At 39.5% G+C, this 15183-nt stretch overlaps 1 protein-coding gene across 4 annotated transcripts in view; it reads right to left on the bottom strand.

Annotated features, from left to right (window-relative positions):
• CLCN3 (chloride voltage-gated channel 3) overlaps positions 1-15183 on the bottom strand; it is a 60635-nt gene that overhangs the window by 13544 nt on the left and 31908 nt on the right. For all 4 annotated transcript variants that reach the window (XM_056855213.1, XM_056855215.1, XM_056855214.1 and 1 more), the window contains 3 exons: positions 10785-10945; positions 10074-10173; positions 1195-1382 (listed from right to left, as the gene is read on the bottom strand). In XM_056855213.1, coding sequence (XP_056711191.1) covers positions 1195-1382; positions 10074-10173; positions 10785-10945 — 449 coding nt within the window. The remainder of the gene's footprint in view (positions 1-1194; positions 1383-10073; positions 10174-10784; positions 10946-15183) is intronic.

Raw genomic sequence — 15183 nt, 5'->3', positions numbered from 1 at the left:
AAACCGTCAGCAAAATTTAATAGCAGCCATGTGGACATTCTGCTGTATTTTACGAAATGCATTTACTCAAATGCAAGACTTTTTTCAGGCATGCCATCAAAAAACCTTAAATTGGCATACAAGTTAGTTATGTCCAGTAGTTAAAAAAAACACAGACACACACAACTTTGTATGTAACATTCAGAGGGTCATCTTACATTCAGGGTTCTCGTTTTTGAGTAAACACAGTAAATGTTTTTTTTAAAATACAAACAACTGAAGCACTGGGGAGGGAACTGGCTATCTAAACTTTTATTTAATAAAAACCTCTATAAGCGACAAAACAGATTGCTCGCAGCACAAGACTACAGATCAGCACTCTGCTTCCAGAACTTCTACAATGCTGCACAAGTAATTGCCTCCTGATACAAAACCACAACTGGTATTGCAGTAGTCTGCCAGACCCTAAAAAATCAGAAGCAGCAGTTAAGAACCAGCCAGAACGGGGAGGAGGGGAGTCAGGATCTCACACAGCCTCACTTTATAAGAGACTGAAGGTCGAACCCTAGATTCCCTCTGGCTGAGAGCAGATGCTAGGTTTACAAACTAATACTTGGGATGCAAGGGTACCATCTACCATGGTGTGTGGAAGAATTTCTCAGCCTACCCCTTTCCCTCCCTCCCTAGCAAGCCACAAAGATGAAGGAACACTCCAGAGCTACAAGGGGTTGCCACTGGAAGGGAAATGGATACATGCGCATCAATGCATACATGCACATATGGACCCTAGCCATTATTTTTTGCTATTCTGATGTTTGCTGACTTGGGGAAAGGCAGAACAGAAATGTTTCACATAAAAATATGCCGTCTCATGGGTAAAACACTATTAAATTTCTGAAGTCAGCAGCTCTGGTTCCAAAGCTCTACACTCTGATATTAATTTCATTAAATGGAAGAACACTTCTCCATGTATTTTCTTTGTAGCTACCATATTTTTAATGTAATACTCCTGTCAATTTCATTCTTGTGCGCTACCGCAAATCAAGTAAACAGGCAGATCAATCCATAAGACCAGTTTAATTGGTAAAATCAGTGATGATCATGCAGATAGGCATTCAGACTTCATTGTGTGGATGAAATAATATATCCTTTCCACAATTAGGTTACCAATCTCCCAAGTCACTACAATACTGCTTGTTTAAAAGCTATACTTACTTCTGCTTGACCAATTATAAGTTCTGCCCATGTTTTCCATAGTGGGCATTTGTCCCTCTCTTCAAATGTAGTCTCATCAGATGTCCAGCAGCACTGCTCACGGTTAAACCACAGGGCACTAAGACAAATACCTTCCTTCAAGTCAGTCAGCCAGTCGGCAGCAATATCTATCAAACCAGCCAACGCACCTGTTGTGTAAACAGTGATGGGTTAGCACTTTCAGAGGCTATAAACATATCATGATCAATTCACAAAGTAGTAACATAATGCATTACTAGCTTATTTGATAAAACAATGCTGTTATCTAAATCAGCTCACTTTTACCAAAACAGCATTAAGGTAACTTAAGTGGCAACATTAATTCAGAATGATGTTTCCAATAAATTGCTTTACATTATTAAAGGTAAAGGTCCCCTGTGCAAGCACCGGGTCATTCCTGACCCATGGGGTGACGTCACATCCTGACGTTTACTAGGCAGACTTTTGTTTACGGGGTGCTTTGCCAGTGCCTTCATCAGTCATCTTCCCTTTACCCCCAGCAAGCTGGGTACTCATTTGTCCAACCTCAGAAGGATGGAAGGCTGAGTCAACCTTAACTTGAGAATATTTTTCATATTTTAAAAGGTATAAAAAATAGCCGTTGCTGTCAATGATAGGAAGTTCTTCTCAGTGCTAATATCAAAAGGAAGAACTCCTTACTCAAACACTTTCCACGGGTAAATAAATTGCACAACATTATACAAACATCATATGTCATATCTGATGATAATGGTGCACATTTTCTTTAATCAGCTACAAAATGGAGAAATGATAGCTTATAAAATGCCAGAGATTGATAAGCTACAGGAGAACTGTGTTCCACAGTGAAGATTAAATTATTAAGGAATGTGAATGGGATACGAAAAAGTTAATATCGTTTCATAAAATGTTGTAAGCCTTCAGGACTACTCTGTGGTCAAAAAGAAGGATATAATAAAATAAATTTAATGACTTTGTACCGGTATAACCTTACTTTTTTAAAAAAGCCAGAAACTTCCATAACACCACATCTAATTATTTACAATACAGAAGAGCAGATTTTTGATGTATATAACCAGCTGTTCTTTGGCTTTAGGCATCTCAGATAGCCTGGGCACTGTGTACTAAAGAGAATAACATTTCGATGTGCCACACTGTGATCTCTTTAAGCGCTAGTTAATGTATTTGCCTTTATAGATTGTGAAAACTGCTGTGGCCAAGGGCTCCTGACTCTCACAATATGCTGCTCATGTGATTAGATTATTTGCATGAGTGGAAAAGCAAAAGCAACAGAAATGAGTGAACTAGACTTCAGAGCAGTGGGATGCACTCAATGGCTCAGGAGCCACCTGTGGCTTTTCTGAACACTGTTCCCCTATGTAGCATCTGCTCCATGTTCCAGGTAAGTAGGCAAGGACCTTGCCCAGTGGTGCTTGTGGTTGGCAAGTGGTTCACACCTTGAAAAAGTTGCTGCCGGAGGAACAAGTAAGCAGCGAAACCTCCCTGAGGTGCAAGCCTCCTGCCAGGGATGGGAAATAAATGTGGCTCTTTTGGTTAAAGGTGTCTCTTTGGGAAAATGTGTCTCTCCATGACCCACAGCTTCAGAGTGACTGTATCAGCATACCGTTCACTGGCCTTTTATGATTAGATCTGTATTAGTGTGGTCCCGCGAGACTCACCCGGGGGTGGGGGAAGGAATCCTACCTCCCCCCTACTTTCTCACTAGGCCTGGTGTGGCTCCCGGGCCCCACTGCAACCACCGCAGTATCTGGGCTCCACAGCTCCCATGCTCTACTGGAACTACGCAATGACCATGTAGGAAGTAAGTGCATTCTCTGTGCTTGTGCAGATAATAATCTTTTATTTGGGAGGGGGATTTAAACCCCCCCCCACATGTATTTTTTTTTTAATTTCAGATTTTTCTGCAAACCCAGGAGGCCCCCTATATTTGCAGGAAAATATGTTTAGTGTCTCTGTTTAGTGTGGCTCTGATCCACAGTTACAGATATCTGGAGACAGAGAGACACAGATTTTGTAGTTTGTATCAGAGCTTTGAATTTTAAACAAAAAGAAAATTGAGATGCCAATTAGAATTGGACACTAATTAGAATACCAGCTAGAACCCCTTTTTCTACATATAAAACTGAACACAAAGGCTTGGTTCCAAAATGCTCTTTAAGTAACTGGAAGACCGTCTCAACTACGTAAAGGATGGAGACAGGTGTCACCCCTTGCCCCAGACATGGCTCTTAAGATGGCACAAAAGGTTACAGCAGGAGGGTGGAAGGGACTGTCCTTTGGATGGTCTTTGGATGAAACCACAATTACCTGTTATTTCACATTTTATACAAGACTTCAGTGCACATGGATGAGGGCCCATATGATGCACTTCGAGCATCACACACATTATCATTTTTGTAAATGCAATGTTTAATTAAGCTCAATGAAATCTGAAAGTAACTACAACCAGACCAAAAAACCCCCCACCTTGGGAACATTAGAAGACTGTCTTTTAAAGGCTTAGCATCCCCTGGGGTTTTGGACACTAATCACATTTCTTTTTTAATTCAATCAGAATAGGGTTAAAGTCAAAGAGTCTGGCTCAGGACATTAATCAGATCTGACAAAAAATTGAACAGTCATTCGGCAGAATACAAGGGAGAAAAATTATCTCTCAATTCTGAAACAATACATATTCTATCACACTCAGAGACACACAAATTCCTGCAAGGCCTCTGATCACTGTGACTCAGATTATCCTACGCAGCACAAGGAATGGTAAAGCTTGGCAACGCTTTATAATGGCTGCAGCTATTCCTCCTCAATGTGCTTTACTTGTTCCAGCCAAACAGCCGTCAGGACTGAAAGACATGAACCCCACTGCTAGCTGAGAGGAGATGGAAGATATGCGTAGGGGTCTGTGCAAAAAGAAAACACACTATTTTTAGCTACGAAAAGGAGAGGCACAGGGCCTAATTACACGATGCATTGTTCTCGAGTCTGTCCTGGGGCCCTGTGAAACAGACATGTGCTGGGAGTTCCTTGATTCCTAGGCACACATGTGGCCTGATTCAGATCAATACAGCTATGCTTGAGGAGAGGAAGCATGTGTGAGAGGAAGATTGATAGCTTATAACATCCAAAATCAAAAGAGATCAAAAGCAACATTTGGAACAATTAAATTTTCAATTAATGCAGCTAGAGGAAGAACATAAGAAGTCAGGAAAAAAGCAAACACTGAAAAGGATTCAAGGGATTAAGCATAAAATTGGGGCAATTGAAGTAGAGGAGATGCAGAAGAAACTAAGATTTGTAAAACAAAAATATTTTGAACAATCAAACAACTCAGAAGACTGCTGTCAAACTTATTAAAGAAAGAAACAGAGAAAAGGAGGATCCTGGCAGTTCAAAAGAATGGTCAAATGACAAACAAAGAAGAAGACATCCAAGAGGTTTTTGTGAACTACTACAAACAATTGTATCAAAACAATGACACTGAACAAACTGGTTTAGAAGAGTATATTCAATCAGCAGATCTGAATACATTTTCTGACGATGATAGACAATCATTGAACCAGACCATCACAATTCAAGAGGTCTCAGATGCTGTTAGAAAACTAAAACCAGATAAGACACCAGGTCCCGATGGACTTTCATCTAACTATTACAAACTGATGGAACATATTTTGACTCCATATCTCCAGAAGATGGGAGATTGCCTGAATCATGGAAAGAAGCCCACATCTCATTAATTCCAAAAGATGAACGGGAAGGCCATTTGCCAAAAGTTTATAGACCAATTTCCCTATTGAATGTGGATTACAAATTACTGGCTGCGATACTAACAGAAAGGTTAAAAAGGTGCATCTCGAAAATAATACACCCTGATCAAACTGGGTTTATGCCAAAAAAAAAATTGAAAGATAATCTCAGGGTAGTTTTGGCAGCTATTCACAATATCAAAATTAACAAAAAGAAATCTGTTATGTTATTCTTGGATGCCGAGAAAGCATTTGACAATGTATCATGGTCTTTTCTCCAAAAAAAGATGAAGTATTTGAACTGTGGAAAACAATTTTCAAACGCAGTGGACGCCATCTATTCTTCACAAAAAGCCAGGTTGTTAATAAATGGTTCACTCTCTCTGCAATTCAACATTGAAAAAGGAACAAGACAAGGCTGCCCTTTATCACCTCTATTATTCAACCTTGCAATGGAAGTACTAGCGAATAAAATAAGAACAGATCCAGGAATTCAAGGATTAAAATTTGAAGATCAAGAATATAAAATCAGAAGCTATGCAGATGATGTTGTACTGTGTCAACATCCCAAGAAGTCAGCAGAGAAAATTATTCACCAAATTGACACTTTCAGTTACTTTGCTGGATACAAACTAAACAAACAAAAAACGAATTTGAAAACATATAACTTGATGACAGGAGAAAAACAAGAAATCCAAGATATTTTACAATGTTCAATTCCTAAGAAAAGCCTGAAGTATTTAGGTATAAAAATACCCACAGGATCAGATACGCTATTTGATTTAAATTATAAAGAACTCTGGAAAAATATAGAAGAAGATTTGGAAAGATGGAATAGACTACAACTACCTTGGTTTGGAAGGATTGCTACAATTAAAATGAACATCTTACCAAGAATAAACTTTCTCTTTTTGACCTTACCCATTCAAATTCCAAAAACGACTCTTTAAAAATTGCAATGAGTTATCAACAAATTTACATGGAACGGGGAAAAACCTAGAGTAAGATTTGCAGTTCTACAGGATGAGAAGAAGAGAGGAGGCCAGGCAGTACCTAATCTGAAATTATATCACAGGGCAGCTGCCCTTGTTGCGATAATAGACTGGTTAAAAAAACCAGAAGACCAGATGATAAGACTTGAGAAATCATGTCTGACCGGAAGATTTCACCAATGGTTGTGGTCAAAAGAGAAAATGAAAATCCCCCAAAGAAATCAAACAAGAGAATCTGATGTTTCAATTATTAAAAATCTGGTATGAAATAAAAGAAATGATTAGTCCATCACCACCAGAGATGATGTCTCCAACAGAAGCGTACTGGGATTGGGATACAAGGTCCAAACACAGCCTTTTAACCTTCAAAGACCTTATTAACAAACAAGGTAAAGTGAAATCCATGCAAGAGCTAACTGAGGAGAAGATCAAGATATCTTGGTTTCCATATATGCAAATTACACATGCATTAAGAACTGAATATCTTTCAAAAGGGAAACCGAGAAAACTGACTGAATTTGAATCCATAATAAACAAGTCACAAGACTATCTGTTATCAAAAATATACAGGACATTATTGGCAATTGAAACAGCTCCAGAGCAAATAAAAGTTTGTATGGTCAACTGGATACAGAATTTTGGAGAAATGATACCTCTGCAAGAGTGGGAGAAGATGTGGCTACAAGATATTAAATTTTCAAGTTCTCAAATTTTCAAGTTCTCAAACAGTCAGAGAAAATTGGTATAAGATGTTCTACAGATGGCACTTTGCTCCAAAAGACTTTCAAAAAATGTACAAATCTAACCAAGCTAATTGTAGGAAATGCTCGGAGATCGATGGCACCTTTTTTCACCAGTGGTGGAATTGTTGAAAAGCACAGAAATATTGGAAAGAAATACATGGAGAACTACAAGTTACTTTACAACTGAACTTTGAACTACAACCTAAATACTTTCTGCTGGGAATGACCCCTCCACATTTAAAATCTTCAGATAAATAATTTTTTTTATATGCAATGACAGCAGCAGATACTGGAAGGACAAAAAAATACCATCACTAAACGAATGGATTACAAAAATGTATGAATATGCAGACATGGCCAGACTCTCAAATTGGATGAAGAAGAATCCACCGGAAGTACACGAACAGAAATGGCAAACATTTTACAGAAGACACACAGTGAATCTAAGTTAGAACTAAACTGAATATAGTTACGATCTCAGAGACCAGTAAAACTAGTAAGAATAGTTACTATGAAAAAGGGTATTGTAATATTCTGATTAATAAGTTTTGACATAGCTTAAAATAGAAACTAGATTGACAGAAGAGAAATAAAAATGTATTAGATAGTGATAACACAGTGATAACAATGTACAAGACCTGTACAAGACACCAACCCATTAAGATATTGTATCTATGCCTTAGCCTCTTTTTTTTTCTTCCTCATTTCTGTATACCCAAAAAACTAATAAAATATTTATAAAAAAAAAGTCCAGCAGTTTGTTCACACAGTGGTCAATCAGGTGCCTCTAGGAAGCCCACAAACAAGACGACTGCAGCAGCATTGTCCTACCTGTGTTCCACAGCACCTAATATATTCGGCATGCTCCTCTGATCCTGGAGAGAATAGGTAGGCATCATGACTACTATCCATTTTTACTAGTAGCCATGAATAGCCCTCTCCTCCATGAACATGTCTACTCCCCTCTTGTGTGTGTGTGTGTGTGTGTGTGTGTGTTAAGTGCTGTCAAGTCACTTCTGACTCATGGTGACCCTATGAATCAATGTCCTCCAAAATGTCCTATCTCTGACAGCCTTGCTCAGGTCTTGCAAATTGAGGGCCGTGGCTTCCTTTATTGAGTCAATTCATCTCTTGTTGGGTCTTCCTCTTTTCCTACTCCCCTCTTAAAGCCTTCCAAGTTGGCAGCCATCACCACATCCAGAGGGAGGGTACCATGGCCATCTCCTTGGCATGAAGTATGGGTCACTGGGTGTGTGTGTGGGGGGGGGAGGTAGTTCGGACTTTCCTGCATTGTACAGGGGGTTGGACTAGATGACCCTGGTGGTCCCTTCCAACTCTATGATTCTATGACTCCATAATTTAACTAAGCATTGTGTGAAGAAATACTTTCTTTTATCCGTTTTAAATCTCTCACCCTCCATTATCTTGATACAGGACGGACACTGGGTTGGACCCAGTGCAAAAAGTCCACTGACACTAAATCTGCTGCACAGGTGGAAACTCAAGGAAGACGGCCACAGCCACTTGGACCAAGTCAAACTTGTCATTTCTCCACTTGCACTTCTGCAAAAACTTGAGCAACCAATTTCTGGGCATTGTAACATATAGGGAGGAAAGTGCTAGTGTTGCCCCAAAGGATCTGAGCTAGGTCTGTTTGTGTTTTCGCTTGTGCATCACCGGATGCAAGCTTGAATGTTCTATTTCTGGTGTACACGAAACACCTCTGATGAACATATGAGGTTCACAGAAGCAGGAGTCATCCTCTCCAGTTTAACACCAGCAGAAATTTACACAGAGCCTTATGTGCGGTTTGGAATACTGCAGAAGTTTACATCTTAGCCTGTTCATGTGCTATAGATAATTTTTTTTACACAACATGAAAAGGATCAGCTGAAACCTTTAATACATTTTTTCACTCATTTCTTCAGTTTCTGAAAAACAAATTAATCCTCACAACCAGCCTAACTTGTTTCACTGAACAATTACATTCTTTACTTTCTGTGCATGTTAATGTTTTACTTGGCAGGGAAACCATACAACACCAAACAATGCAGATATTTGACACTCAGCAATATGCTACAGTGAAACTGCACGTTAACAATTCATGTAAACTTTGTAGAGATAAGAAGAATGATGCATGCAGGTCAATAAGTTACAGAAAACAGAGTTTGGATTTGTGGGTAGAAAGATACATGGAAAGCAGTGAACTGCTGGGAAGAGAGGCATTTTCTTTATATGTAGTCTCTCTTGCAGGACTCATTAAGAAAAGAAATCGAGAATACGTGTCAGTAAAGCCTCCATCATTACCTCTGCCTGACAACCGCTTCCTCATTGGCCATAGCCAGCTACTGTTCAGTTCTTTCAAAGAAAATGTCCAAAAAACCCATTGGCTGCTTGACATTTAAAATGTAGCCATTGAGTCTCTATTACACAAGTAGGCTATAAGACTATGTCAGGATATAAAATGCATTAATATAGAAAACATTGATATGAACAGATAAACACATGTTTAAAACATTTTTCTATATATAAAAAGATTAAAATTGAAATCTATCCTCTGTGTGTGTGTGTGTGTGTGTGTGTGTGTGTGTGTATAAAGTGCCGCCAAGTCACAGACGACTTACGGGTGGCTTGCCAGTGCCTGCATAGCAACTCTGGTATTCCTTGGTGATCTCCCTTCCAAATACTAACCAGGGCTGACCCTGCTTAGCTTCCGAGATCTGAGATCAGGCCATACCATGCTGCCTTCCTTCCTGAAATTTATCCTATAGATGACAATAATTTGGTGCAAATACTCAGAGTTGTTGAAATGATTTAGCGACAGCTTCTGTGACCTTTCTATCGTTACCTGAAAGTATGTTTAAAAATGGTAATCTGCAGAACACTGAGTAAATTAGCAGAACAGCAGCAACCAAGGAAGCTCTGGGTTTAGCATGAAATTGCAAAAAAAGAAGTGGGAGGTAAAAGGTAAAGGTAAAGGCCCTATGCAAGCACCGGGTCATTACTGACCCATGGGGTGACGTCACATCATGACGTTTACTAGGCAGACTATGTTTATGGGGTGGTTTGCCATTTCCTTCCCTGGGTGTATACACTTTACCCCCTGCAAGCTGGGTACTCATTTTACCGACCTTGGAAGGATTGAAGGCTGAATCAACCTTGACATGGCTGCCTGAAACTGACTTTCTGTCGGGATCGAACACAGGTCATGAGCAGAGCTTTGACTGCAGTACTGCAGTTTACCACCGACTCCAATATCCGTACATACTGTGTATTGACAGTGCTATATTGACCAGAACTTAACACATCACAAATGTGAAAAGCATTTCTGTAAAAACTCAACAGGCTCTTCCAGTTGCCCCTACCTGACGCCAGGCCGGTTAACGTTACAACCAACCATCCTGACCATGCATCATACAAACTCTTTGTCATCTCCCATGCGGATTCTTTTTTCTTGCTATTGATCTGTAGAAACAAAACATTACAGTGTATATTATAATTATTTAATTAAAGCTACATACAAAAAAAATAAGCACCCCCTTATTGAGCTATGCCCCTTTCTGATCTGTGGAAAACGGGATCCTAATATATATCACCTTCTCACCCATCAACCAAACTTTTGTTCAAGTCAGCTGCTGGTGGCAAATTTCCAGGAGCCAGAGAAACCATACCCTTGTCCTGCTGCTGGACTTTTTCTCAGTCCTCCTACTCTTAGACTGAGGCCACAGTGAGTCCACTCAGACGCCCTGTCTCCCATCACTCTAGGGATAAGAAGCTCGGAACAGAAAGACCATCCTCTGCACTTTCCGTCTCAAGTCTTCGCCTCTCCTTGCCACCACTGGCAAGTTATGGGGAGTAGTTTAGAGAATTTAGAGCGTGTCTGGCACGCTTTGTTTTCCAAGCCCAGCTCCCCTCCCTCCCCCAATCAGGCCACTTATCACAGGAGGGATGACAGGAAACAGCAGGGAAGGGGAGAATGGGATGCCCCTTCATCCATGAGCCCTTGTGGGCTCCTAACTTGTCACTTACTATCTATAAACATCAGCGTAAAATGACAATAAAGTAGTTTTAAATACCCGTCTGTGTCTCTCTCTGTCTTTGCATTTCTCTCGCACCCAATCAATAGTGTGGAAGTCATCGTATGTTCCAACTCCAGGAATAGGTTCATCCAAGAGGTCCAGTAAGTGTGTTGTACTGTTAATACTGCCTCCATTAGTCATTGTATAATGAGTTCCCGCTGTGGACAGAGAATGAAATATAATTAAGCTCTCTAACAGAAAACAATTATCAATATAGTCTATGCCTGGTGACATTCTACATATTATAAAATACTGTACACTGCTCATAAAATTGGGTTTGCTAGATTTCTTTGATGCAAATCCTATTTGGGTCCAGCAGGAAACCCACCATTTACAAGACTTTTATTACACTTTTCTACTTTCAAAGCACTTTCAAACACAGAAATAATAAAGCCATATGTTCCAGAAAGTGGTACCCTGTATGCAATTAAAAGCACAAGGTAATGGGATGAACATCTAGCTCTAAAAGGAGCCAGAACGTCAGAAGCCTGAGGAGCATTTTTAGACTCCATAATGAAGAGAAGCTAAAGACACGTTCTCTCTCCATGGCGGCAGAAAGAGAACTGGAGGGGAGAGTGCTCCCTCCCCCTTGGTCCTGTGACTGTTGGGTGGGAAAGCTACATGCCCTGAGGGGAGGTGGAGCACTCTCACTTTCGATTTTGCTAGAAGCTGACAAATCTTATCCATGGCTGGCCTGCGCAGTCCCCAATGTGGGACTGAATAGAAGCCACGCAGATGAACCTCCATTCTCAAAGGTGGTATGCCTCTCAATGCAACTGATCACACGTCTAAACAAGATGTGCTGGTAATCACAGGTGACTCTAACGCAAAAAAGTGGGAAACAAAGTAGAACCAAATAATGTCAGAAAATTTGAGCTAGGAGCACAAAATGAAGCCAGAGAGTGACTCATAGAATTCTGTGAAGACAAGAAGTCGCTCATTGTGAACACATGTTTCAGGCAACCAAACAGACGATTGTATACATGGACATCACCGGATGGCCAATACAGAAATCAAATAGATTACATAATCGAAAGCAGAAGATGGAGAAGCTCTATTCTCTCTGCTAAAACAAGACCAGGAGCTGATTGTGGTACAGACTATGAATTCTTAATAGCGAAAATTAGAATAAAGCTGAATAAAAACATTGAAACATTCATAGTGCCAAAACACAATCTATTCAGAAGGGTTTAAAGACCATGTGAAGAACAGGTTTGCACGTATCACTGGACAAAAACTGGGTTTGACAGTTATGTCCACTACATCTTTCAGTGCAGAAGCTGTCCAGACCTAGGGGTTAACAAAAGCGTATAATGAATAAATACTGACAGGTACAATTATGACAGCAAAGAACACCAAAACAGCTAAACTTCAAATATTGATAACCAAATAAGGTAACTAAAATGATGAGAAGATTTGCAAATCATTCACTTGCAATGTAACTACTCTGCTTTGGCTTTGTAGTTTACTACACAATACATGCACATTTTCAAAATATTGCCTGAAATAATTAGATTCTGAAACTTGAGCAACATCGCAGATTTTAAATATATTGCTCAGTGTTGTGGTTATTTTAGTTTTGAAAGTAAAAAATGCCTAAATGTAGTAAAGTGGACACAATTCCCTCCATACATGATTCCATGCAGATGTTAAGCAAGTTTTATTGCATTTAAAAGCCCCTCCACACAAGGCACCCTTCTTTCACTCTGCCTATTTCACCACTTAACATTTTAATAGTATCAACATGTTGATTTCAGCAACCATTGCTTCATACTTCTTTCCATCTCCTCATTTTTAAAAAAATCTCTCCTATAGAGAGATACTTACCTCCCCTCCACAAATGTATATTCTCAATTCAGAAACAAACAACTGGAGCAGTGCTTTGAAGGTGTCCTTGGCTCATGGCTAGGCTACAAACAGTAGGTCAACAATGCAAGTATATTAAGCTAACAAGTTTCAAGTAACACATTATAAAATAGGAGCCGAATTATTCTTTAACACCTTCAAAACAAGCTTTACCAACTGCTCATGATGGATCTGAATCATGGGTCTATAGTAATGTTTTCAAATATATAAAGAAAGCGTGTTAGCTAACAAGCTTTACCTTGATTTTATATCTTTCTAGCGCAGTTTCCACCACTGTTAAGACTTACTCCTGCTACACTGGCGAACCAATCAGTGAAAGAAATGGTATACTCTGCTGTTCTCCTACTATGGATGACGCTTCTCAAAGAGAAGTCTAATCAGTGGTTCTTAACCTTTAATCCACTACCACATACCAAGTACGCAACAGTGCTACTGAATTCCCTCTAAGCAATAATCCAGGACATAAGAACAGCATTCTAGGCAAGACAACTTTATATACCGATATTTATGTTATAACCACACAATACAATAAGACTCTTGTGCCTGATGGCTATCAGCCACCTCCCTAACTTTAACTTGTATTCCTCTTTGCTGTGGACCACCTTTTAGGGCCTGACTGACAGCAGCTCTCCAGGGTATCAGGCAGAGGTTTTCGTATCACTTAAGCCTTTAACTGAAGATACCAGAGATTGAACATGATTCTGCATGCAAAACAAATGTTCTACCAAGGAGCCGTGTTCTTCCCCACCCCCAGTCCTAACTCCACTCCTTCCAGGTACATAACAATGTATTCAAATGTCCCATAAATGGAGCAGAATTATGTCCCGCTATTGGGACAGTCATGAGGAACATCAAGCTGCAAAGGTTGCAAGCAACTTCAGGCCTTTTCTTCATTTCCAGATGGTCATGTTAAACAGTGAGCTCTCATTGTATCAAACTGGCCACATTCCATGTATGATATGAAGTTTTTAAGTGACAAGAACAATATCTAGCCAAAAGCATGTGTGTATCTCTCTCTGTGTGTATGTATATGTTTATGTGTGTAATGCCAACAAGAGTTAATTTATCACAGCAATGAAACTAAAAACTGACAGGCTGCAGTATGGACATCATCTTTCTAAGACCACTTGCATTTTTTACAGTAACTTGAAATGACCTACAACTATTCAAAATATACCGCATGTAACGTGTTAATGAGTGGCCAAAACTTTGTGAATGTTTATATTCAAATCTCTGATGACCACAAATTATTTTTGTGAATGCCACAACAGAGAGAGACATTTCCCCACTTTTCAAATACACTCAACACTGCAAATTACATCTTGTCCTTGCTGATCACTGCTAATTGTGGTTAAAGGCTCACCTACAAAAACTGATTTTTAAAACAAGGCCTAAAAAAAAAAAATGAAAGAACTCTAGGTTTATCTGGAAATTCATCAGATCTAAACCTGAAATGCAGAAATTGGAGACCATCGCCATTTTCCACCTATATGTTGTGCTCCATCTCGGCTTCCTCACTGCAGCACTACTTTTGGGAGCATCCACTGGATGTTGTCCTTTAGTCATTCTGCTTCTGCATGATCCCCACCCCCACCCCACCCATCCTGATTATCTGTGATCTTTCCCCACCAGTGCTGGATTTACGTATAAGCTAAACAATCTATAGCTTAGGGCCCCACTCTCTTGGGCCCCCCAAAAAAATTTAAAGGAAAAAATAACTGGATGTACATTGTTTGTTATGAATAAAAAATAATTTTAAGTTAGAGCTTAATAATTATTTCACTATTAATATACTTCTTCTTAATTGTATTTCAGTTCAACAATTACTTTGATAAAATACATATTTTGTTATGTGCAAATGGCTTTAGATACCTATTAGGTCCATAAATTACTATAGCATATATTCAACACAAAAAAACAGCAACAATTTGTTGTTGACAAAGGACAGCTGGACATATAAAGGGCCCCATTACCTTCAATAGCTTAGGGCCTCATCAAACCTAAATCCGGCCCTGTTTCCCACCCTGGTTTTCTACAGGTTTGTGGGAAAGACTGCAGTAAAAGTGCCTTTGTATAGCAAGTGGATGGGATGGTGTCAATTTTTTCCAGATTCTGCCAAACATCAGCACCATTTTCCTATCCTCAATCCTCACAGCAGCCATTCCTTCTATATACACCAGAGGGCCTCTTTAGTTGTTGTTTTTTTAATCAGGAATTGCTAGATTGTTATAACATTATACCATTATATAGTGCCATCATCTATCAGCATTATGAAGGCAAATTCAAATGTAAAGTGCTTTGCCCATTAAAATGTCTGCATAAATAATTTAAAAGTGCACATGACTTCATATGATGCTTATTTTTCTATTACACAAGATGCAAAAAGGACTGAAAACTGGGGAATGGGGAAAAGGAGGTAACATACCGTATATACTCGCGTATAAGCCGAGTTTTTCAGCCCAAAAAAAGGGCTGAAAAAGCCGGCCTCGGCTTATACGCGGGTCAATACGGTAGAGGAAGGAGGGAGGAG

Source organism: Euleptes europaea, chromosome 9, assembly GCF_029931775.1.
Source record: "Euleptes europaea isolate rEulEur1 chromosome 9, rEulEur1.hap1, whole genome shotgun sequence".
NCBI classification, from domain to species: Eukaryota; Metazoa; Chordata; class Lepidosauria; order Squamata; family Sphaerodactylidae; genus Euleptes; species Euleptes europaea.
This window is presented reverse-complemented; position numbering and strand designations above follow the sequence as displayed.